This window comes from Rousettus aegyptiacus, unplaced genomic scaffold, assembly GCF_014176215.1.
Source record: "Rousettus aegyptiacus isolate mRouAeg1 unplaced genomic scaffold, mRouAeg1.p scaffold_m13_p_10, whole genome shotgun sequence".
NCBI classification, from domain to species: Eukaryota; Metazoa; Chordata; class Mammalia; order Chiroptera; family Pteropodidae; genus Rousettus; species Rousettus aegyptiacus.
This window is the reverse complement of record NW_023416285.1, coordinates 1,126,694-1,152,448: the sequence shown is the minus strand read 5'-3', so window position 1 is coordinate 1,152,448 and position 25,755 is coordinate 1,126,694. Positions and strand designations below refer to the sequence as shown.

The 25,755-nt window shown below is 50.6% G+C and overlaps 1 protein-coding gene and 1 long non-coding RNA gene across 6 annotated transcripts in view; one reads left to right on the top strand and one right to left on the bottom strand.

Annotated features, from left to right (window-relative positions):
• Positions 1 to 15,792, bottom strand: part of FAM193A (family with sequence similarity 193 member A) — an 87,938-nt gene extending 72,146 nt beyond the window's left edge. For 2 of the 5 annotated variants that reach the window (XM_036227409.1, XM_036227410.1), the window contains exon 1: positions 13,686 to 15,545. In XM_036227409.1, coding sequence (XP_036083302.1) covers positions 13,686 to 13,718 — 33 coding nt within the window. In that variant the 5' untranslated portion in view covers positions 13,719 to 15,545. Of the gene's footprint in view, positions 1 to 12,284; positions 15,546 to 15,734 lie in introns of those variants that run through there. The other 3 variants (XM_016159219.2, XM_036227411.1, XM_036227412.1) reach the window with 3 other exon arrangements.
• A 797-nt stretch (positions 15,793 to 16,589) lies between these two features.
• On the top strand, positions 16,590 to 23,773 carry LOC118608638. The gene is made up of 3 exons (XR_004953013.1): positions 16,590 to 16,811; positions 17,694 to 18,599; positions 18,999 to 23,773. It is a non-coding gene; the product is annotated as an uncharacterized LOC118608638 (long non-coding RNA).
• The last annotated feature ends 1,982 nt before the right edge of the window (positions 23,774 to 25,755 follow it).

The window sequence follows — 25,755 nt, the reverse complement described above, 5'->3', positions numbered from 1 at the left end:
ACAGCGAAACACCTCAGTGCAAGTTTGCCTGATGAATAAATCTGAGTTCTTCAAACTGTTTCAACTAGAAGTCCAGGCTCCTGGCAGCTGGCGCCCCTTGGTGAGTCGGGCCCTGGTCACCACACGTTTGCTCCCACTGCCACTGACCAGCTTCTACTGGTTGGCTGGGCAACGACCCCGACTTCCTCGCTTGGAGCAACTGACCCCAGACACCCGCATCCCAAAGCTTGTTCCGAGGTCGCCTGCTGTGGTTCTGTCCACATGAAGACGCGCTGTTCCTGGTCACCGCGCCCCCACCCTCGCAGGGCAGGGCAGAGCTGTGTCAGCCCCAGGGCCCAGGCCAACAGGCAACCCAAAAACTGTTTTTTGGGTGGGGAGGGTTAAAACCTACTGCCTACCCAAATAAATCCGTGGTGACCAAAACCGATAAGTTAATGTTTCTGATTTTAATGTTTTAATTAATGCAAAATGATTAATCCATGTAATGAAAAAATGTTGTGCACGAAGTATTCATTTAAAACTCCTCGGCTCCAAATCCACTCAAGGCGGTTTAGACGGAAGCATTATACCGTGGAAGAGGTCACAGGTCTTGAACGGCGGAGAACCTCGAGGCCCGTTCCTGGCCTCCCCTTGCTCTGTGCCGTCCACCAGCCCCGTGCACCGCCGTTGACACGCACGCAGCCCCCAGAAGCCGGTGTTGGGGCGCAAACGTACATGGCACAACTGCCTAAGCCATCCCTCCCGAGATGTCTCACCCGGAGTCAATGGCTGCAGACGACGCCCCACCTGCCCCATGCGGAGACGGTCCCTGCCCCTCAAAGGACACCTGTGCCCCACCGAAGCCGGCCGCACACCCAGCGCCACGCCGCGAACCCGTCTTGCCGCATCGGCCCTTCGGACGGCCGGGCGCGCGGGAAGCAGCCCTCTTCCCACCTGTCTGCTCGGGATCCTCGGGTGCCGCCTCACCGTCGCGGGAACGGGCGCTCGTGAGAGTGACAGGCAAGGCCCTCCACACCTGTCTAGGACAGGGCCTGACAAGCAGGCTCTCGGCAGACACTCGCGGGAGGGACCACTGTGACGCAGACCCGGCGGCAGAGCGCACGCAGGGCCATGTGAAGCACAAGCGCCCGGGCCGTGCACCGTCTGCTCACGGACACGCACACGCACGGCGAGGCTCGTCTCACACACGGGGCCCCCCGCGCCAGGGGGACGAGCGAGCGCAGACGTGCAGGCCTGGCAGGGAGGGAAGGGGCCGGGGGGGCCTGACCTGACGCGCACCAAGGGAACGCGGCCCTCGTCCAGCGTGGTGGCACCTGAGCCCCCCGCCCCCTGCAGCTCCCGACGGCGACACTGCAGAATTCACACAGCCCGCTGCACCGCGCGCCCCGGGCTTGCGCCCGCCCTCCGCCTCCACCGCACCCGCACCGCCACATCCGCCTCCCGCCTGCCTCGCCCAGGAGCCTGCACCTACCTCCCAGCACCCGCTGTCACTCCGCGGACCGGCACCCCGCCCCCCGCAGCCAGAGGCATCTTCGCTGGCGACACGGGCACCGCCGCTGCCCCGCACTCGACCCGCTCCCCGCCTACCCGCCTGCGACCTCTGACCTCGCCAATTCTCTCGTTTTACAGTAAAACCTGGGGACAAGAAGCTCTCGCGTCACACGGTGAATCCCTGCCGAGGCCGGAAAAACACCCAGGTGCCCAGTGCAGCCGGCGCTGAGGCCACATCCTCGGACAACCTGCTTCCCATTCGGGGGCATACGGGACCCCGTCGGGGGAGGTGGGTATTGGAAACCTCGAAAGGCTGCTTAGGGCTTAACTTTTCAGTTGAAATTCAGTCTCACAACCTATTTTGACGTCCTAAGATCCAGAAAGCATAAATAACAAGCTCTGGTCCCGAATGCCGCTGCACGCGCGCCCCTCCCGGGCCCACCGACACCCGGAAGCGGTCCTACCTGTGGGCCACTCACTGCCGACCTCCTACTGCCTCCAGCGTTTTTTACACGGAACCGAAGAGAACTGCGCTGTCCTAGCAAACGTGTGTCCCCAAGCTGGCCTGCAAGCCGGCTCTCGTCATGGAGAGTGCCCCGCGGTGCCTTCGCCTGTACCCCAGGCTCTGCCCTCTCCTTCACGCCTCAGAACGCACCAACCCATGGGAGACAGGCGGCCCATCGCTGCACGGCCAGGGACACATGGGGCCTGGCGTAAACACACGATCCGATCCGCTTCTCAGAAACGTGAACCAAAACAAGCCGCGAACCTAGCCTGCTGTCATTCGACGCTGGGCCACCTGCAAGCTGGCTCCTCAGCTGCAAGCAGGGTCACCCAAGAGCAGAACCTGTGGCTAAGGTGGGCCAGCCAGAGGGAGGAGAAGCCATCACGGCGAGGAGCAGCGACGGGACAGGCCGGGCTGAGCGGCCTCCCCCTCTCGCAGAGGAGAGACCCCTGACCAAGCCTGACTCCACAGACCCCGGCGGGGAGGGGCAGGGGAGGCCAGGGGCAGGAGGGAGAGGAAAAGGCGCTGCCGCTGTCGGCACTCGGAGGCCTGCCTTCCGCCCAGGACACACGGCCCGGTGCAGCCCGAGCGGGGCTGGCGGACGTCCGCCCTCGGGAACTGGGGCGCAGACGCACCCGGCCCAGCGGCGAGGGCTGCACTGAGGCTCGGGCTCCTCCAGCCAAGGCCTGCTCTGGAAAGGCGCCCTCCGGCCGGTGCCCACAGCGAGCTCACGCCTTTCGGGTGCCCGCCGCCCCGCATGGGGGATGCCGCCAGGCACTCAGCCATGAAGGGGAGAAAGGGTTCCAATCATTCCAGTCAGGAGAGCCGTGTCGCACACCGAAAGACTACGGGGACCCCTGCAAGGAGGAATGACAGGTGAGGTGAGGTGACCAAGAGTGTTACCATCCTTCCCCAGTTTGTGGAATACGTAGGGAGAGTGCAAAACACGTGGAGGAAAAACGTGGAGAGTTCGTTTGAGATCTTCTGAGCTTGCGTCAGAGCTCTGTGAGGAGGCTCAGAGGGTCGCTCCTTCAGCTCAGACAGCGGCCGGGCCGGCCCGCCCGCGGGCAGCAGGAAGAGCGAGCGCTGTCCAGGGCTGCACGGGCTCCAGCCGGCCCCGGGGCTGAGCGGACCGCGGCCAGGTGTCAAACGTTCGTGCCTGCCGAACCGCCGGAACCGGAACCGCCCTGAAGAGCCGCGGGCCATCTAGTCGAGCCGAGTCGGCGGCAGCTCCAGAAGATGCGCAGGAGAGAACACCGGCCGTGATGCTTTCAGTCGTGCATGTGAAAGGAGAACTCAGCTCACAAGGTCCTTCCACACGCCAGATGCAGAATGAACCAAGGCTGAAAGCGACCTGGACACAAGGAAGCGTGTTCGGGCGACCATCTCCTAAGACCTGAGTCCCACCTCTCCGATAGCCGCACGGTGACACCCTCCTTGTTTCCACCCAGCACACTGGGGTCACGCGACCTGTAACGTAACACACACCCCTCACGGTGGGGACACTGGCCTAAACGTTTCACTATAGATAGCTTTTCGTTCAGCACGTTTGAACGCCTGGACTAAATGTGGCTAGACTCTGTCTAAATTCACAGGATAGAACATTTCTACACTTCGAATGTGATATTAAATTTTTAGAAGACTCTTAAAAATTCTTAATTCTAATCTCATTTGAGTCATTCAACAAAAAAAATGCATTGGCCATGAACAAGGTTCTATGCCTTAAAACTTGTCCACATTTAATACACTTCCAAGCTAGTAAAAGAAAATGAACATACACGCACGTATGTACACCTGTGTTAAGTCAAGGGTCATAGCCAGACCTCAGAGGACCCCTCTCTGTACCACGGCCACTCTGCGCTCCTCATCCTTCCTGACACCCACGTTCACATCTCTTTGTACATGTGTTAACTGCTGCAGTTGAGAGGGGATCAGGGTGAGCTGAACGGTGAAGGATGGCGGGACTCCCGGGGGGCAGGACTGGAAAGAAGGGGCGGGGTGGAGAGGGGAGAGGACGGGACACATGTTCCCGGGGAGCCGTGGTGGGAGAAAGCACAGGTAACGGGAGCGAGGAGGAAGGACCCGGCCTGGAAGGCCCCGCACCGCAGACCCCCACAGCAGGCCGCCCAGCGAAGGCCATGCTCTCAGGCCGACCCTCGCCTCTCGCAGTCCCACGGAGGCATCCGGACAGTTGATGAATGCAATTTACATACAATGAAAAATACAGAAAATAGATAACCGTACAAGATAAAAATGACCAGGCCCGGGTGCACCAGGCCCCCTGGGTGCGCCAGACCCCGTGTGTGCCAGGGCCCCCGAGCGCACGCCACGAGCATGTGGGAAGAGACGCCCCGCCTTCAGAGATCCAGTTCTTAAGGGGGGAGGGCGACATAGCAGGTCAGGGGTGGAAGTGGGGGTGGGGATTTAAATAAATAAACAAAAATGAAATCGTACTTTTACATACTAGTTTTCTTACTACAAATAACGAAAGCCTGATTATATCACACAAAAAAAAACATGAGGAAAACATTTAAGGAAATCAGTGTGACTGAATGTGTACTTTTTAATTTTTTAGCATCTTGGAATAATGCTTTGTGTTAAAATTGGATCTTTGTGGGTTCACTGACCGTCTTTACTGAATAAGGTCCCTCCTTAAAGACACCCAGAGCTAACTGAAGGAAACGCGCCACGGGCTGCAAGTCCGTTTTGCACCCCATCAGTCACGCAGGAGTGGCTGACATTCAGCCAGTCGATTTCGTCCTCCTCCTCAGAGTTCCTTGTTCTTACACAGTAATCGGAAGTTACCGCACTTTTGTATTTTTAATAAATAAGTTCAAAGCTAAAGGTTACAAGAAGCTAAAAAATTCACTTCCGAGTTTAAGTGTGCAGGAAGATGACTGTCTACGGTATTCTTAGCACGGAAACGCAAAGACAACCCTAAACATCCACCTCCAAGCAGCTCTCCTTCTCTTTACACAAGAGGTTTTCAAAAAGCAATTTTCTACTCATCGTTAAAATGTCACCTTTACCCTGAGGGGGAAAATTGTTTATTTTCTCAAAAATACTGACTTTGCTAGGTAGCTTTCTCCTCACAGCCACTTACCGACGAAAAGGTCAGCAAGTTGAGACCGCCTGTCTCTACGTACAACACTCAGCTCGCTTTCAGAGCAGGAACCCTTTAATTTTGCCACAGCCAGCCTCCGAGTCTCACCAAGGCTGTCCAGGCGCCCCTCATCCCCTCGCGGGACGCAGCGAAGGCTGGCGGCCCTGCGACGGCCCCGGGCTGGGCCCCGAGGCGCTTCTGGCCTCGGCTCGCTGCCGTGGGAACGTCTCGGCGGCACGTGGGAGTGAACTGCATACGCGCCTTCTTCCTACCCAAGACGTCTTTTTATTTTTATGGCTGTCCCATCACTGGTTACTACTTCCTCCACGAAACTCTGTTTCTTAGAGAAATCATATCAGAACAGATATCCTCCAGGACATTCAGAGGCTCACAAAAGAAAGAGTACTCGAGCTGAATCTAGCAAATAAGCAAAAGCTGACACCTGTTTCCATCATCGCAGGGCAAACCGCGCACACGCTGTGATTTACTCTAACAGTGGATTTCCCGATCTTCTGCAATATTTCTATCATTACTCCAAAAGCATTTGCTGACAGAGGAAGGTAGGTGTCAGCACACAAGCTCGGGGGGGCACCAGGACTGAAAACCACCACGGGACCTGGTGAGGACAGGGTCGCCGAATGACCTGCGGGAAGGCTGGTTAAAGTGCCAGCCGGAAGAGGAGGACAAGGGAGTAAAGTAGTTCTCGAGGGTGAAGGAAGCAGAAGCAACCAGTGTCACTTACTAGAAGAACTTCAAGTAACCTGGTGGCAGCGAGCAGGAAAAGGTCAGACAGAAGGTAACTGAAGAGGTTAAGCGAGATCGAGAGAAGGACCGAGGCAAAGGGTGGGAAATTCAAACTCTGAACGCCAAGGGAGATAACCCGACCGAAGGGACGAGTCGAGACCCAGGACAGAAGAGACAGAAGCTTCAAGGAGCCCCCGAGATAACGGACCCGCACGTGGATTCTGCGGCGGGTGACCACAGGTTAACAGACTCACCAAAGTCTATGAGTTAAGAACCCCTGAGGCATGGGATCTACCTTGGAAAGAAGGACAAGTGCTTCTTCCACACTGGACGCCAAGGCAGGTGACAGATTTCAGAAAGCAGGGCTGGGGGGCTGCCGGAGCTCAGGGCCGGCGGCCAGCAGCCAGAGCACGATTTCGGGGACCCGCACAGCTGAGAAGACGCTCCGAGGAGCCCGGGTTACAGCCCAGTCCACGCGCCGTGGCCAGGCTCGGGACAGGTGCCAAGGGACCCGGACGCAGGCGGCCCCCGGCCTGGGTCGGCGCAGGCGCGCTCCCCACGGGGACACACACGACTCCTGAGAGGAAGCAGCAGTTCACGGGCAGGGAAGGGAGAGACCTGCACAAGACGAGTGCCAACCGCGGCAGAGGCGAGAAGGCCATGGCGCCGAGAACAACGCGACCCCTACAGCGGCGGACGCCGGCGGCGACAGCGGTGGAGCGGCAGAGCGGGAGGAGGCTGCGGCAAGAACACGGCCCTCCCCACCGCCAGAGCCTGGCACGCCGGGCAGCGCGTGACGGGCACCGGCGGTGTCGTCGGAGAGGAGCGAAGCCCTGCAGCCGCGGGAACACGAGGACCACGGATGGAGGGTGCTCTCAACCTGCATCGTCGCTGGGAAGTGACACGCCGCCAGGACTGGAAAGGAGCAAGAGGGGACACTGACTAGGACAATCACAGGCATTTTTCAAGCTCAGCTCTCTGGGCCTCACTTACCTCAGCTGGCAAATGCCACCTCGGCAATGAATGCACGTCCCGCTGTCGTCCGTCCCCTGGCAAGCTCCGCAAGCGCCGCCCGCGATGCCAGTGCTCCCACCCGGGCCGCCCGCCCGCGCTTGGCGGCGGCGGCTCCGCGCAAACCGCGACTCTCAGTGAAACGGCGTGCAGCGAAACCGGTCTGCCCCGGGCTCATCCGCGTCCACGGGAGTTACGTGCCCAGCATGTCTGGTCACACAAACGTGACCGAACTCCGAAGTACAGCCCCCAAACACTGCTCAGGTGAAACACCAGTCAGCGCGAGCTCTGCACGCGCCGGGCACGGCTGTGAAACACGAAGGCCGTCACCTCCCGCCCCGCTCGTTCCGGTCAGGGCCGTGGGTGGCCCGCCCGCCCCGGCAGCTCAGGGCGCCGGGGCGCCCGCCCTGGACGGGACGCCCTGCCGTCACAGGGCCACGCACCCACGTCCACTCTCGCTCACACGGGGACAACACAGACACGCCGGTCTCGTCACACCTGGAGGACCCGGCGAAAACCCACGCGGACACGGGGGGCACGTGCACACTCCGCACTGACGGCGGCACCGGCCGGGAGTCCACTTTCTCACCGACATTGTGACTTAACAATGTCGAAGGAACGACGTTACCGGAGAACCTGCTGCCCTGGCGTGGGCCTCCGCAGGTGAGCGAAGGCCAGCTCGGCTCCCGTTTGTGGGGAGGCATTTCATGTATCACTGGTTGACAGATCCAAACTTCCCCCTCTTTTTAATTAGGATGTAACTGACGCATTATCCTTTTAAAAGAATAAAGAATATTGACAGTAACTACAATTAAACCAGTTAATAAACGAAGACTTTTTTTTATGCTTTTAAAAAGAGAAAACAACAATATTATAAGCATGGTCAGGAAGTCATTTGTGGACTCTCATTCAAGGCAACCAAGCAGCCTGAACTCCCTTCTCTAAGCCGCCCTGACCACCAACGGCGGGTGCAGTGGGCACCGTGCAGACAGGCGCCCCCCAGGAGCCTGGGTATGAGCCAGGCTCTCCGTGGTATAAACGCTGTAACCCTGTTGAGCTACCTTCACCAAAGAGAGACCCACCCAGCATTTCTAGAGCAGTGAACTAGATGTAGCAAATCACTAAATGGTTAACAATTTCACTAAATTTTAGCATAACATAAAATTACTGCCACACTTCAAACATGAATATTAATTAGCTTTTGTAGGACTTCCTTGAGGAAAATAAAAAATTAATTTGCCCATTTTATAAATGAGGCAGCTAAAAAGAATAAAAATTAAAATTCTTGGGCACTAAATACAATGTAGTATCCTAAAATCAATACTATAACAGAAACAGGATATTAGTGGAATTTAGAAACACCCAAATTAAGTCTGTAGTTAATATTATTGTACCATTTTTAATTTCCAGTTTTGATAAATATACCGAGTCATGTAAGATGTCAACATTAGGAAAAGCCGACTAAAGGGAATATAAGAACTCTATATTAACCCGGCAAATTTTCTGTAAGTCTGAAATTATTTCAAAACAAAAAGGTTATTTAAAAAAATACCTGAGCCATAAGAAGTTAAATCCCCCAACTTCTCATTGAGTTTGTGGATATAACTAATCTTCTACTCAAGATAGTCAAGAGAAAAATATTCTCTGCATTCTACAAATAGATGTGAAAATAATTAATTTCTACAGGAAAAGTGGTAATTCAATGCCACAAACATTACTGGAATCACCCTAAGAGAGTTTAGAAACTAAAATTGATTTTTACAGTAAAAAAATAAACAACCGTTTTATTGGCCCATAAGCTACAAGTTACTCAATTTCAACTCATACTGGTTAAACTCGCTACAAGATAAAGACAGCTTGTGTCTCTCCATGTTAGTGTACTCCAGCAAATCAGTTAGGAAACCTACAGGTCAAAAAAAGTCCCATAAGGAGAGTTAAACAATGCAAAGAAGTATCCCGTACTAGTACCAAAGAGATGCTCAATCAGTAATTAAACCAGGAAAAAATGAAAATTAATCAAGCAGCTGTTTATAAGAAACCCAGTTCAAATAAAACATGTAGGTTGGTTAAAAGTAAAATAGAAAAAGGTATGTCATGCAAATACTAATTAAAAGAAAGCTGGAGTGGCTTTTAGTAGCAGATGAAGCAGACTTCTGACCCAAGGACACAACCAGGGATGAGAGGAACAAAACAAACTGACAGAGAGGGTCGGTTCACCAAGAAAACATAATAATCTTAAATATACAAAAGAGAAGAACTTCAAAATACATGAAACCAAAAGGAAGGCTGGAGGGAGAAAACAAGAAACCCACGCTTGCAGTCGGAGGCTTCAACACTCCTCTTAGCAGCTGACAGAACTAGTCCTCAGAAAGTCAGCAAGAATACGGAAGGACTGGAAAAACCATCACGGAACTGGATCTGACATTCCGATAACACTCCACTCGACATGTTGTAAGTGCGTAAGTAATACTCACCAAGTCGGTCCATAAAACTGTAACATTTTCTAAGGAAAGAAAATCATACACAGCGTGTTCTCTGACCATGTTGCAGTTAGGCTAGAACTCAGTGACTGGTAACAGGAAAATTAAATGACACACTTCTAAATAACCCATCAATCAAAGAGAAGTGTCAAGGGAAATTAGAATATATTTTAAATTGAATGAAAGTAAAAGTACAACATAGCAAAATTTGTGAGATGCTGCTAAAGTATGGCTTAGAAAGAAGTTTATAGCATTAAATATGTATATTAGAAAAGAAATATGGTTTCAAATTAATAATCGAAGCTTCTAACTTAAACCCAAAGCAAACAATGACACAAAGGTAAAAATATATATATCAATGAAATGAAAAAAAAAAAAAAAACAGAAAAACAACGAAAAAAAATCAGTAAAACAAAAAGTTGGTTCTTTAAAACTTGAGGAAACTCTAGTAAGACTGGAAGGAAAAAAAAGATAAGGCAAATAACCGATACCAAGAATAAAAGAAGGGACATCACTGTAGAGCACTCCCAGACATTATAAAGATAATAAAGGAACATTACAGACAATTAGAAACACATAAATTCAACAACTAAGCTGAAATGGACCAATTCTTTGAAAAACACAAACTACTAAAAATGAAGAGAAAAGAGTAATTTCTAATCTACTTTATGAGGCCAGCATTATACCGATACCAAAACTAGGCAAGGACAATCTAAGAAAACTTCTGACATATATCTCTCATAAACACAGATGCAACAATGTTCAACAAAATATCAGTAAAGTAAATCCAGCAATTACAAAAAAAGTAATACATCATGACCAAGGAGGGTTTATTCCAGGGATGCAAAGTTGGTTGGATATTGAATATCTGAATGTTAAATTCGATCATCAATAATGTGACCTATCACACTGTCTAAAGAAGAAAATGATAGCTTATGTCAACTGATTCAAAAAAGCATGACAAAATTCAACATCCAGTATTAAAACTCCCAGCAAACTAAAAACAGAAAGGAGCTTCCTTAACCTGACAATGGGCACCTGGGAAACAATCACAGCAGACATCATATTTCATGATGAGAGATTCGATGTTTTCTCCCTAAGATCAAGAACGAGGAAATTGTGCTACAGCCCTAGCCAGTGCAATAAAAACAAAAAAAAAAACAAATAAATGGTGGACAAGATGGAAAACAAGGGGGGAAAAAATCACTATTCACAGACAACATGATTGTCTATACAAAAAAATCCCAATAAATCTGAAACATGGGCAGGATCTGTATGCTGAAAACTCAACAAAACACTGATGAAAGAAATTAAACATGTGTTACATGTCAAATATATCTCAACTTAAAAGAAAGAAAAAAAGGATGACCAAATAGACACATACCACGTTCATGGATTGGAAGAGTCAACACAGTACATATGTAAATCAACCATCGAACTGATCTATAGCCTTAAAGATGTCCCAATTAAATCCCAGAAAAATTATTTGTAGATATAGGCAAGTTGATTCTAAACTGCATGGAAAAACAAAATACTAGCCAATTTTTTTTTTTAAGTTGGAGAAATCATCTTGTCCAATTTTAAGACTTACAGTAATTAAGACAGTGTGGTCTATAGGCAACGAGACAGTCCCATGGATCAATGGGACAGAATACAGAGACCAGAAATAACTCACTCAAATAAGGTTATCTGATTTTTGACAAAAGGTGAAAAGTCAGTTCAATGGAGAAAGAATATTCTTTGTACAAATGGGTTTCGAACAACCTGACATCTATATATTAAAAATTAAAAAATAAAAAATAAGCCCTACCTGAATCAGATACTTATACAAAATTAATTCAAAATGAATCACAGATCTAAATGTAAAACTATGCAATTTTTAGAGGAAAATATAGAAAAAAAATCTTTATAACCTGAGGTTTTATAAAACAGAGATCTTAGACACTAAAAAGTACAATATATAAAAGAAAAAAATTGGTAAGCTGTACACCAAAATTAATTTTTATCTTTGCAAGAACAGTTAACAGGATAAAAAGACAAGTTATAAACTAGAAGAAAATGTTTGCAAATCACAAAACTGACAAAGGACTCATGTCCAGAATTATAAAGAACTTTAAAAACTCAAAAGAAAATAAACAACCCAATTAAAAATAGGTAGTCTTGAATAAACATTTCACCCAAGAGGATACAAGAAAGTCAAACACATGGAAACTGTTCAATATCAGCAGTCACTAGGGAAATGCAAATCAAAACCACAATGCCATTGCACACCTATGTGTTAAACTGGTTACAACAAAAAGACCGACAGACACCATCAAGCGACAGACACCATCAAACGTCCACGAGGACACAGAGCAACTGAACTCTCATACGCTGCTAGGGGGGCGTCAAAACAGCACAGCCCCCCGGAAAACAGTTTCAAAGTTCCCTAAGTTACCGTATAACCAACCTCCTTACTCACTCCTTGGTATTTACCATAAATATATGAAAATTTACTTTCACACAAAAACCTGTACACAAGTATTTATAGCAGCTCTATTTATCATCACCACATCTGGAAAGAACCCCAATGTCCGCCAATGGGAAAACAGATAAACTGTGTAACAGTCATACATTGGAATACTATTCAGCGGTCAAGAGAAACTGTATATACATGCAACAAATGAATCTCAAAGTGACTATGCTGAGTGAAACGAACTGGCCTCAAAAAGTTACAAAGTCGGAATCTTAGTAACCAAGTAGCTTGAGGGCTGGGGAGAGACTGACTGCGGAGGGAGGAGGGAGCGAGGCTCTCAGCAGATACTTGAATCTATACACGTTAAAATCCAAACGAGAATACATTTTAAAATATCAATGTTATATGTCATTTTTTTAAATTACAAGACAACAAAATCACTTAGCAAAACTATTTGGCTGTATCTACTGAAGTCCAACCCAGTGCATCGCTTACCAGCTCTGCTCCGGGGGTGCACGCGACCGACACGAGCGCTCAAGTCCAAAACAGGAATACAGGGATGTGCGCTTCGGCCCGATTCGTGTCAGCCATGAAATAACCTAAAGGGCCATCAGTATTAGAACAGATAAAGTATGGAGCAGTCGCACAGTGGAAAACAGCATGTCATGAACAAGAATGACAAAGTGCTACGTTAACAAGGTGGACACGTCTCAGATATAACGTGAAGCCGAACAGCCCCGGCAGAGCGCTTTACACGAAATTTGAAACCAGACAAGACCGGAGAAGAACGGTAGGAACGACCAGCAAGGGGAGCGAGGGGCATTCCAGGGCGCTGGGCACACGCTCACCTACGGGCTACGTCTTCACACAGTGGTCACGTGGTGTTCACCTGCGCAAAAGACTGAGTTCCAGGGGTGCTCTCTGCAGGAAATGGTTCTGCTCCCGTAAAGTGCACAAGGTTCTAGATCTTCATTTGAACTACTCCTCAGGTCACAAAGGTGAGTGTGAACTAGAAAGTTATGACTAAACCTTGGTTCATCAAGGGAGAGATTTCTACAACACAGGAAGGCTTCTAAGCGCACCCCAAAGTACCCCAAGGCTACAGAATACACGGATGGCCTTTAAATATCAACACTATCTCCTCTTTGCCCCCATTTCAGCAACGAAAACGGATTTACATTATTACAAATGCCTCCTATGCTACAGCAGGTATCTGTGACTTTAACACGTTAGTATCTTTATGTGAAAATGTACTTCCATCCCTACTCCAAATGGCTTCCTTTTCTAGATCTCTAACAGAATCACGAAAATAGCCCTAAATTCCTATTTGAGCCCTTCATGAGTGTAAATTATATGTAATTTGACAGTCCAACTGGTAGTGATGTTGAGCCAATTTTCATAATAGAGAAATTCTGGTTTTTGTAAATATGTGTGGACTTATATTTGCACACCAATTCAGAAAACAGAATTCCGATGCTGTAAATATTTTCATTTTGTATATAATACTTAAATGTTTAACTGTTAAATGGTGGGAAAAAGCCAAAGTTAGTTTTATATTTTTAAAAAAAAACTGTTGGTAATATCAGGTTGTAAAAGTACTGTTCACCTTTTTGCTCCTTAAGTAATATTTATTGTAGAAAAGTCTTAAAGCGTAAGTCATGTGCAAAAGAGAAAAAGAAAGCCATCAGGATTTCCACCACAAAACATTCTGAGGTACACCCTATCAGACGTTCCCATAAACATGTATACACAGATATTTTACAAGCATGGGTCCCTAAACACTTTTCTATTTTGTAAGCTTTTTTCACCTAACACAGCATGAACATTATGAAAATTACGTTTTAAAATAGAAATGCAAATAACGAGATATAGTCATGATCTCCTCCACTTACCAACCTTCCATGGTAGGGCCGGCCTGTTACTGCACATCAGAGCAGACCGCCACACCGGGCTGCTGGAGCAGGCTGTGTCCCACGTCCACCGATTTTAAGCTGCATGCCGTTTCCCCATTCCACAGGGGGGAAAACCTGATCGTGGGCACCCTGAGGCAGAGTCCCTGATCAAGGCCAGCGTCACCTCCTGAACAAGGATCACGTTCATGCCCAGCGCTGGGCGCCCCTGGGCACAGTGTGGGCATTTTCCCTGCCTTCACTCACAACTGCCCAAGGAGCTGGGTGCTATAACGCTTACAAAACTGAGGCAGCACGAAGGTGACACCCTGCCTGAGGGCACGGAGTCGACCGAGTTTATGCCCCCAGGTTCTGCGTATGAGGGTCCTGCTGTGCGCCAAAGACCCTCCGAGCTGTTGTGCTGTCCTACTCAGGCCCTGGTCCGCGCTTCTCTGCAGAAGCCACCTATATGCACAAACGCCCCTGTCCCTCAGCAGCCACCCTGGGTCTCACATTCAGTGCTGGGCCCAGCACACAGGGCAGCGGGGCTGCGTGCGGCCCCTCTTGAAAATTAAGATGGTCCTTCCACTCGCACTCTCTTAGACATCTTCTGGCCCTGTGAGCTGATGAGGATGGGGAGCAGGCACCCCAGGAATCGTAAGCCTCTCTGGCAAACACAGACTCTTTAGAAAAATATTTCAAAGTAAATGGGAATTATTAAAACCAAAATGATAACATGAAAGACTAGTGGAAGGATTTTACTGTACCACCAACTTGTTTTTACTGAATCAACAGAAACAGGTACACCTTAGGACGAGGTACAAGAAACATTAGCCACGCTTCGTAAAGGATTTACACAGCAGACCTGCTCCCCCCTCCCCTCCCCAGCAGCAAACATTACCTCAACTCACAGCCCAGGATCCAAACGCTCAGGCCTCACCCAGCAGCCCCAGAACTACACCTGTTTCCTTCTCCAGGGAACTGGAAAGGGGCCACCTTGCAGCCGGGAAGCCCAAGGCTGTGGACCACCCAGGACCCTACACTACTGCAACAATGTAACCTAAAGACAGCTCCCACAATGACACTTACCACACAGCAGAGAACACTTGTGTGCTTTAAAGGAAGGCGCACACACATCGCCGTGTGTTTGCCATCAGACAGCCATGCCACATGCAATGACTTCTTATCTGCCTACTACCTACCGTTCCGACACAATACTTGGAATCTTGCACAAAACAATTTGTCCATAATTTGGCACACAAATACTCCCGATGAGGCTTATTACATTGCAAGTGTCTTTAAAACAACTCACTTTAACAGTTCCAGCAACTTTTGAAAAAAATTTAAAAACCCATTATCTTTCAGGAGCCAAGTGAATGACTGGAAATGACTACGCCAACTGCATCCCCACTGCTAGAACTGGGTCTTCTGCAGTGTCGTGAGCAAGGCCGGATTAAAGTGGCTGCATCCGCAGCTGGTGGCACTGTGTGCGAGCTGCCCTCGTAAAAATCAGAATAAAATAAAATAAAGTGAAACGGATCGCCTTCCAATCCCTTACGTTCAAACACTGAATGTACGGCTGAGTCAGAAGCCCACCCGCTACCCCTGAAAACTTTTGCAGAGCAGGGGCTGGAGGGCGCGGGCCGCCGCCAGGGAGGCCTGTCAGGTGGCTCCCGAACGCCCACTGAGAAGAAAGACAACTTCCCGAGGCACTGGGCAGGGACCGCGGCCGAGGCCTGGCGAAGGTGGGCCCGGCGCGACGCAGCCCGCAGCAGCCCGCAGCAGCCCGCAGCGCGGCTCGGCGGAGGGGAGCCCCGCGCGTCACCTGACGCCCATCGCTCCGGAGCGGCACGCGAGCGCTTTCAAGGGCGAGCTCGGCGCGGCGCGATGGCACCACCCCCGGGGCCGTGACAGCGGCGCGCAGGTGGGCAGAGCGGCGCCGCCTCGCCCGGGGGATGCCCGGCCCGCGCCGCCCCGCCGCGCCGCCGCCCGGCTGTCACGAGCCCCGGCCCGCGCCGCCGCCCGTTAGCGGCGCCCTCCCCGCCCCGACGCTCACCTCGAAGTAGCCTCCGGGGGCGGCGCCGCCCGCGCCCAGGGGCCCGTTGGCAGCCGCCGCGCCGCCCGGGGCCGCCAGGCCCGCGGCCTGGGAGCCGCGCAGCGCCGCCGCCGGGCCGGCCTTGCCGCCGCTCGCGCCGCCGTGGCCCCCGCCCGAGCCGCCGCCGCCGCCCCGCTTGTTCTTCCGGCGCTTCGCCCCGCGCTTGGCGTCGGCCGGGCTCATGGCGGGCGGCGGGCGGGGAGGGCGCGCAGCGGGCGCGGGGCGCGGGCGGCGACTGAGGGCGGGGAGGGCGGGGAGGCTGAGGCGGCGGCGGGGCGCTCGGCCGGCCGAGGGCGGGGGGCGCTGCGCGGGGTCGCCTCCGGGCGGGCGCGGAGGGCCGGGCGGGCGGGAGCTGCCGGGCGGCCGCTGCGCGGGAGGAGCGGCGAGTCCACCGGGCCCGGCGCCGCCGCTGACCAGAGTTAGAGTCCAATATGGCGGACACAAGGGGAAAGGGATCCCAGTTTACGTCGGGGGAGGGGGCAGGAGCGGCGGGGAGGGGGAGGGGTGTGGGCGCCCTCCCCCCCCGCCTCACTCCGCCCTCCCGGCGCCGCGGCGCCCCGGCCGCGCCCTCCCCCGCCCGCCGTTAACGTGCGCGGCGCGCGGTGCACGCCGGGAGCTGCAGTCCGGGCGCCCGCCACGCCGCCGGGGCGCCGCGCGCCGGAACCACGCTTCCCGTCGGGCCGTGCGCGGCCGCGCGCCCCGCCGCCGCGAGGGGCCGGCGCTGGGGAGCGCGACGCGACGGTGACGTCACCGCCGAGCTCCGCGCCGCCCGGCCCCGCCCGCGCCGCGGCGCCTCCTGGGAGTTGTAGTCGGGCGGAGAGAGCGACGGGCTTGCGGCCGCGTCCCCGGTGGGGAGAGCGCCCCGGGCTGCGGGCGAGGCGTCCCGCCTCTCTGACAGGCACCCAGGTGCCCACGCGCCCCGCCGACCGGGGCCCTCAGGTCGGCCCGGCCCTCGGGATGCGTCAGTGCGGCAGCCGCGGCTCTGCCCGGCCGGGGATGGCCCGGTGACCTTGGGCCGGGCCCCTCGCCCGAATCCAGGTGACTCGATGGGGACAACAACCCTCCTCGCGGGTTTGGGTGGGCTTCCTCAGGGCGCCGGGATATCGCTCGGTCTGCCGAGCTGGGAGCCGCTACCCGAGCGCCACAGGCCGCCGCGGACCGCGGGGAACGGCGCGCAGCTGCCCGCGCTCAGGCGCCCGCGGGCTGCACCAGGACCCGCGCTCGGCCCGCAGGCCGGCCGTTAGCTCTCAACCCCTGCCCGAGAGGCGCCCTGCCCACGCTCCGTCTGTCCCGCGGTCCTGGTGCCCCTCCATCCTGTAAGGGCCAGGGACAGTCTGGTCATTTCTCAGATGTCGCCTTTACAGGCCTCGGTCGGGGTCTTCCAGCACTCTGGACCCTCCTTGCCTGGGGCGCCTTGCCCAGCACCAGCAAGGACCAGGTACAATTCTACCCGTATATTCAAACAAGCCAGGACTCTCGCCTGGGCCCTGTGCTCTGGATCAGGGGTTCCCAAACCTCAGGCCGTTGACCCGCTCGGGTCCTCAGGGTACTGGTCCCCAGCGTACTGGTCCCCAGCGCTAGCAAAATCACAGCCTCAGCTCCACCTCAGATCATCAGGCATTAGATTCTCATAGCACCAGTCCCTGGTGCCAAAATGTTGGGCACCAGTGCTCCAGAGGACCCCACTTATGGCAAACACCAAGACACAAAAGACATGTTTTGCCATTTTTGGTTCCATGAGTTGTCACAGCCCCAAGGTCCAGAGCTTGCCGCAGGGATGTTGGTACTTGGCCCTGTTTGCACCCTTTTCTGGGCCCCACAGCTGTTGGCTCTGGGCCTGCCCAGGTCTCCTGTCCTCACGTCACCCTTGCTCCAGCTGCGACCACGACCTTCTAATCCTCTGACCCATTCATGCCACAGCCAGAATGAGCTAACATGACCAAATCGACCCTCTGCGAAGATTCCGGCAGACCCCACCTCGTCCGCAGAGTAAAGGCTGCCTCCTCCTCCCCAAGATCGGGATGGCCCTGCTCCCAAAGGTAGAGTTTGAGCGAGTGGGTGGGGACACCTGCCTAACACTCCTTTTGCCCTCCTCTGGGTGGACAATGCCTTGGACTGTCCCTCACCCCACACGGGCTACATCAGACACTCCCTTCTCCCACTGACCCTGTGCTGTCCCTTATTACAGCATGTTGGCACTGGACTGCAATTCTGATTGTTCAATATCCCCAGAGAAGTCACGGGACAGGAGAGGATGGGAGTGGGTGCCTCATGTACCTCCAAACCCCATCTCCTCTCAAGAGCTGGCCACACACCAATCCACCATTTGCTGGGTGAACGAATGACGTAATAATGACTATTTGTTCAGGCCATTAATGCACCAGCCACTCTGCTGGCTGCTGTATCATCTCATCCACACAACTCCTTCGGGGAGAGACACCATTCCCAGCCCCATGTTATGGGTGAAAAACCGAAGTTCACATACATTAAGGGCTTTGCCCAAGTCACCAGATGGAGGTAGGGCCCAGATTCCAACTGGGGTGTGACTCTGGGGTTCCAGCAGGGCACAAGGGGACACACTGAGAGTTCCTCTGGGGGCCAGGGGCAGGAATGCCGACTCGGCAAGCTGAGCCAGAGCCACTCATTCTCAAACAAAGGGCTTTGAGCAAAGCAAGACTGGAGCACGGCAAGCTCAGCTTGTCCCCAGAAACTACAAAAGCCCCTGCGTCTCCAGCAAGTGAAACTCAGAAGCTGCAGGCCCACACAAGGTGGCGTTATTCTAAATGGAGCCGGAGCCAAGGAGAGTTTTGCACAGGAGCCATCATGGTAGGTCATTTATTTTTAAGAGAAATCTGGCTGTTGGGTTGAGAATGGATGTTAGGCCAGCAAGACTGGAGACCAGGCCACTTGTGACAGCCTCGAAAGGGATGGAGAGAGTGCTCCTGGGGGCCGTAAGTGAAGCAAAGGCATAAAGCAGTGGTTCTCGACCTTTGCTTTTCATTATCTCCTAAGGAAAATTAAAGAAATTAAGGTGGAAAATAATTAAATACTAAGGAATAAGATACTGTCTGGTGCAGTTGAACTTTGGAGGACTGCAAACCATTATCTAAGATTTGTTTCTCCCCCTAAGAATTTTAACCCTCTCGAGGTCAGTGTTATGCATAGAAATGGGGGTGGGGGCGGGGAGGGAGGGAGGGATTGCGACCGAGATGGATTTTTTCGAAGGGATTGGCTCACACAATGATGGGCACAGGAGAGCCGGTGGCATAGTTCCAGCCCACAGGCCAGAAGGCTCAAGACCCAAGAAGATGTGATGTTTCAGCTCTGAGGCAGTCCAGATGTCCACCTTCCCTCTTCAGGCCCTTCTGCCCTATATGGGCCTTCAACTGATTGGACGAGGCCCACCCATATTGATGTGGGCTGGCAGCTTTGCTCAGTCTGCCAATCCAAATGTTCATCTCATCCAGAAACACCCTCGCAGGCACAGCCAGGATAGTGTCTGACCAGATGTCCTGGCACCCTCTGACCCAGTCAGCTTGACAGCCGTCACGAGAGAAAACGCAGGACACAAGGGCCAGAAAGGGTCTTCTGTGCTCTCAGAGGGGCAACTCGGCCTGCCAGAGCACGCGCAGTCACAGGGAGGTGTGGGTGTTGACCTTGGAGAGGATTCCGGCGTGGAGACGGGCACTCGGAGCGCCTCGGGATCCTGGAAGGCCCTGGGAACTGACTTGCAGGAACAGGTGGCGTACGTGGGACATTTTCATAGAAGCGATATTTTATTACTTTGATACAAATATTTACCAAGATATGAGTAGGTACTAGTAATAAGACAATTTTGTAAGAAAACTTATACAAGTAATTATTTCACGATGCTTAACCAGTGAGCGTTACGTAAAAAATAAATCTTTACCTAGAGAGTCTTCTAATTTCTGGCTATAGTAAGTCTGCAGAAAGAGCAGCTGGACACCCCTGCTTAGGCCATCCCCTCGCCCCAAGCAGAACCATGGTGACCACGGTGGCAGGACTCCCCTCCCCGAGCAGGTCACCGGGAACTCTCTGCAGACACTATACAATGTGAGAACAGATATGGACATTATTAATGTTTGAGGATCCCAAAGAATTAGGCGGTTCTTGATGCTTGCCCCAGATTGAAGCCTACAGGCCAATAAACTCAGCCCACGTGGAGCTTGTAATCAGCTTTTAAACACGTCACTTGTAAACACGAAGACAGTCAAGGATCAGCAGTCACACAAGAAATTGTTTCAGCACAAGAATCAAAAAAAGTGTGTGCAGAGGAGCAGATTAGCTGTTATCAGAAGGAGCTGAAAATAATTTTCAAACATTGCAAATAGTCTCAAAGATATTTAAAAGAGGAGTTTTGGAAATTAAAAATGTAGCCAAAATTGTCAAAAGAATTCAATAGAAATGTTGCAAGATAAAGGAAATTATTCAGGAAGTAGAAAAAAAAAGACAAAGAAAATGGGAAAGAAATTAGACTTAAAAGTTCAATCCAGGAGGTCCAACAACTTTCCAATAAAGAGTCTCAGGGGAAAATATGGAAGGAAATAACTTTTGAAAGAAATAATACAATTTACCAAAAATAATGGCTTGAGAGTCTATCAAGGATGATCACTTGCAAAATAAAAAATAAAAAATAAACAAAACAACCTAAAACATTGAGGAAAAAAAAAGACACACAAAATAAAAAGACAGGAAAAAGAATCTTACTAAATATTTTAACCAGTAATATTTGAGGCTAAATAGTGAAGCAGGGCTTTCAAAACTCTGAAAGAAAAGTGCATACAATGTAGAACCGTATAGCCACATAAACTGTTACTATGTGTAGAAACGAAAATAATTTTGGTCAAACTGGATTTTTCAGGTAGACTGTACCTTCTTATGCACATAGGTCTGTTCCCCACATACAGCCTGAGGCTGCTAGACAGCTCTGTTTGATAACTGACACGTGACTTTGTCACCTGGAGAGTCAGTGATGGGGAAGAGCTTGGAAATGAACAATACAGCTACAATTGTAAAAGAAACCCAAGGGAAGGGGCTGCAACCTAAAGTTAAGGAAATTACCCATAAAGAAGAATGAAAAGACACATAAAAAATGGGAGAGAAAAGAGACAATTTCAACAGAGAAGGCTGGACAACTCCCTAATAGGAGTCACCGCAAAAGGAATTTAGAATTTATAAAAAGATCTGAAGGAAGAACCCGCCCAGGAGGACAGGAGGCTGTAAGGGACAGTAACGCGTGATATCTGGGGTTATCTGATCTCTGAAACAGATGGACGGACGGATGGGTGGCAGACGTGATGGAGCACACCGGGTGATCACTCTGACACAGGAGGGACGTCGGGGCCTGCGGTGTCCACCTGACTGATGATTAACTACACTGCTGGATGTGCAACACGTGGAAAGAGTCCGTTTCAGAAATTGGAGAACCACCAAGGACAGGACTGGGGTGGGGGCCTGATTTTCTCGAGTGTTTCCCCGTTCTCAGGGCACGAGACTGAGAAGCGAGGCTCCGTCTGGGCAGAGCACCACCGGGGGGTCGGGGGGGGGGGCTAGAGTAAAGTCAGAGACTCGGGGCTGCACCCCAGCGAGGTGGCATGACCACATCACCCAGCCTGACAGTTTTCCCTCGGGACACTGCCGGGTTCTCACATTCTGCACACGGGACACGAAGAAACATCCGAACGACGCTGAAAAGCCAGCCGAGGAGGAGTCCTGACAACTTCATCGGCGACCTGGACCAGCCAGGGGGCGGTGCTCGGGTGCCCGGCAGGGAGCCCCTCAAAAAGAACCCTAACTGAGGGGCACGGGTAGCAGACGCCGTCCGGCCCGCAGAGGACCCTATCTGCGGCCTTTCTGATCCTTCACGCTCAACTTCAGCTTTCAATTTAAAATTTCTAGGCACATCTGACTGAAAATGAAAAGAAAAAACAACAAAAACAAACCCCTAGGTGCCACACACTGGAGGCACCAGGCAGACCGCACAGTAACCACCAGGAACAGGCCCAGGAGAACAGAGGAGAAGGTGGGAAGTACAGAGGACCAGGCGGAGACCTTCTGAGAACGACATCTGTGAGAAAATTAACCAGAACGGAAAAGTAACTAAAGCGGATAATCCAATGGATTAACAGTAGATTGGAGAACACAAAAGGATTAATGAACTCTAGAGAGGGCAATTCAGTATGAAACATCCTAACTCGCAGAGAGAAAAAACTAGTAGATAAAGCAGAGAACACACACGTGACACACAGCTGACAACCTGCCATCTGTGTATCTGGAGTCCCAAAAGGCGAGAAGACAGTGCACAGGGGCACGGCGCCCCAGGCGCGACGGCACACATCCGCGCGCTTCAGGAATCCCCGCGACCTTCGAGCAGGATAAATGCCAAGCACAACCACACCTGTGCATGGCATTATGAAAATGCTAACGACAAAGACAAAAAAAAAAAAATCAAATCAGCCTGAGAACACATTCGCATTATCTCCAAAGGTATGGACAGCTGACTACATGGTAACGGCGGAATAATAAAAGAACAAACCTCTAGCTTATGTTTTAAAATCTCAGCGTTTTATTTGATATAATGTATTTAAACCATCATGATTTAAACATGCAGTCACGATACAGGTGTTAAATAAAAACCGTTAATCCCGCACTGTTTCGTACCAAGTCCTCAGAACCCTGTTTCACTCCCAGCCTCTCTCCACTTGAATTCACCGTTTCAAGAGTCACACGTGGCTCATGGCAACCATGTTAGACAGTGACTCCTAACTTTTCACTCAGAAAGAAAAAATAACGTAGTAAAAGTGAAATAATGGCATTTTCAGGTTAACAAAAATAGTGAGAATTTATTGCCAGCAGGAATTCACTAAAAAGAAAAAAGACCTAAAACAGTTCTTTGGGCAGAAAAAAAATTACTCAATGAAAATGAAGAGAGGAATACAGACAAAATATACATAAGTGGAATATATGAAATTATATATGTGGACTTCTACGTATCATATAGTTATGTGAATGATAGCATCATTTTATTCTATTATCTTTTTCAAAAATTGTGGTAAAATATATATAATACAAAATTTACCATTTTAATCCTTTTCAAGTGACGTTTGTCTCATTAACAATCATCAGCACCATCCATGTCCACATTTCTTCATGGCAGAGAGAAACTCTGCCCCCATTAAACACCACCGCCTCTTCCCGCCCTGCCCTTGGTAACCTCTGTGCTACCTTCTCTACGAATCTGCCTACTCCAGGGCCCTCCCGTAAGCGCTGGACCCTTTTGTGTCTGTCTAGCTTACTGCACTGAGCCTGGTTATCGAGGTCCTTCCATGTGGCATCGGATCGTCACTCCAATTCAAGGCGAAACTCTGCTTGTCACAGGCACCACACAACACTCTGTGTCCCCAGGCATCGGCTGATGGACGTCTGGGTCGTCCCCACCTTTCGGCGGCTGTGAACGGTGGTGTATACTGAGGCCCTGCTTTCCCTTCCTTTGGGTGCCTACCTGGGAGTGAAACCGCGGGGTCACGTGGTAACTCTACGTTTGCGTTTTTAAGGAACCTCTGTACTGTTTTCCAGAGCGTCTTCACCATTTTATGCTTCGACTACAAATGCACAACGGTTCCAATTTCTATACTCCTTTGCCAACACTTATTTCCTGTGTTTTTGGTAATAGCCGTTGTCATGGGCGTGAAGTGTTATCTCTGTGGTGTTGATTTACATTTCACTCATGGCTAATGATGTTGACTTCATTTCATGAGCTTATTGGCCATTTGTCAGTCTTTTGCCAATTTTTAAATTGGGCTGATTTTTTTGTTCTTGTTGAATTATAGAAACATTTTATATATTGTGGTTATTAGTCCCTTATCAGATAGATGATTTATTAATATTTCATCTTATTCTCTGGTTATCTTTTCACTCTTGATCGTGTCCTTTGATGCAGAAAAGTTTTTTAATTTTAATGAAGTTGATTTTTCCTTTTGTTGACTGCGTTTTGGGTGTCTTATTTAAGAAACTACTGCTATGTCCAAGGTCATGATTATCTGCCTCTGTGTTTTCTCCTAAGAATTTTATAGTTTTAGCTCTTCTATCTAGGTCTTTGGTCCATCTTGAATTAATTTGTGATTTCTTCTCTGACTCACTGGTTTTTTAAAAGCACATTAATTTCCACGTTTTGGGGTTTTTTTTTGTTGTTGTTGTTGTTTTTTTAGCTTCCCTGAATGTTCATACCCTAAAACTCAGTAATTTTGCACTTAAAAGTACATGCGCAACAGCTATGACGGCAGAACTGCCCCAGCAACGGGCACACGCACCATGTGCACGAGCAGCTGGAGAAGTGGGGACGGAGCGGTCCTCCCACGGCAGCGCACAGCGGGACAGATGGACGACGCCACACCAGGGACGAGTCCCACAAATGACTGAGCAGAAGCCACCTCCCCCCTCCAAAAATAGGAATTAAATGATTCCACCTATCCAAAGGTCAAACAACAGGCCAAACTAAACTATGGAACTAAGGCTGTGCGTTCCACTAATTAAACTGTAATTATAGTCAAAGGCGTCATCTCCACGGAAGTCCGTCAGTGGTTACCTTGGGGAAGAGGGCGGCGCGGCAGGGAGGACGGGCTGGCGACATTGTTTGCTGCTGCAGCTGGTTGTTTCCCGGGGCCTGTCGGCGAGTGTGTGCTTTTTGCGTGTGCTAGACTACAGCGTGAACAAACAAATACAGCGGCCCGGAATCAGTGATGACCTTAAGCACAAAAGCAAAGGCAAATACTTTCGGGAGAAACCACCTCCGACCCATCTCAAAGAATTTTCGGAGAGGGTACCAAGCATATGGGCTCAAAGCATGGGAGAAAAAGGTTTTCAGGGCACAGAAAGAAGGTGTCATCAGTGAGAGCCACAGACGTGGATACTGGATTTACATGTGCAGAGTATGAAAAAGACAAATCTATCAAACCCGATAAAAAAAAAAAGAGAAGGCATAAATTAACATTAATGCGGAGACTAACTCTATTCTATGAAATACTTTAGGCCAGAAACTTGTAAAGAAATGAAATATATGAATTTCCTGTAACTTAAGTGATTTTAAAAAATGCGAAGTTCTCAAACATCCTTTAAAAATCAAATCAGTATTTTAAAATCTTCATTAAAACAACAGCTCGGAGGCTTTACCGTTAAAAATTCCTAAGTCAAATATTAGCAAAACAAAGCAATACAGAAATAAAACATCACGAATAGGTTGGATTTATGCAAGAAATGCAAGGCTGATGTACACTGAAAAAAAGAACACACTACAATACATACAGGAAAATCCTGTCTCAATAGAAATAGGAAAATAACTGGTAAGACCAACCATTTGTGACAAGATAGAAACAAAAGGCAAAATTTCCTCTCTCCTGGTGAGAAACGGAACTCCCTTGTCTGATAGTTACCCAACAATATGCAAAAACCAATTAAATTTCTTTATAGCAAACACAAAAATTAGTTAAGACAGACACTACTTGTCTCACTTAAAAATGAGCCGGAAACCACCCTGGGGGGACCAGCCTGGGGGAACCGTGGTCAGCGCCAGCCTGTGGCTACGCCTGGGGCAGAGGCCGGCTTCAGCACCATGGTTAAGGACACTGCCAGCCACGGGCGGCCACCCAGGAAGTATCTGGTTACTCAGAGCCTCAGGTCTCGTGCGGTCTCGTCACAGGGCCAGGTTTCGGGAACCTTCCTCAGAGGACTCTGGACCGAGTGCAGCTCAGCATTCCTTCCTGCTCCTGGACTCCTGGGCCTCACCGCTGCCAGTTTCATTTTTGCTGGCCCAAAGGACTGTCCCTCAGTGAAGGCACGACCCAGGAGGGCAGCGACGTGGCCGGTTTCCCAGTACCCACCAGAGCCAAGAACAGTACCAGGAACGCGGCAAATGCACTTAAGCTTTCCAAGGCTGTTCCCTCCGACCGTCTCCACAGAAGGCACC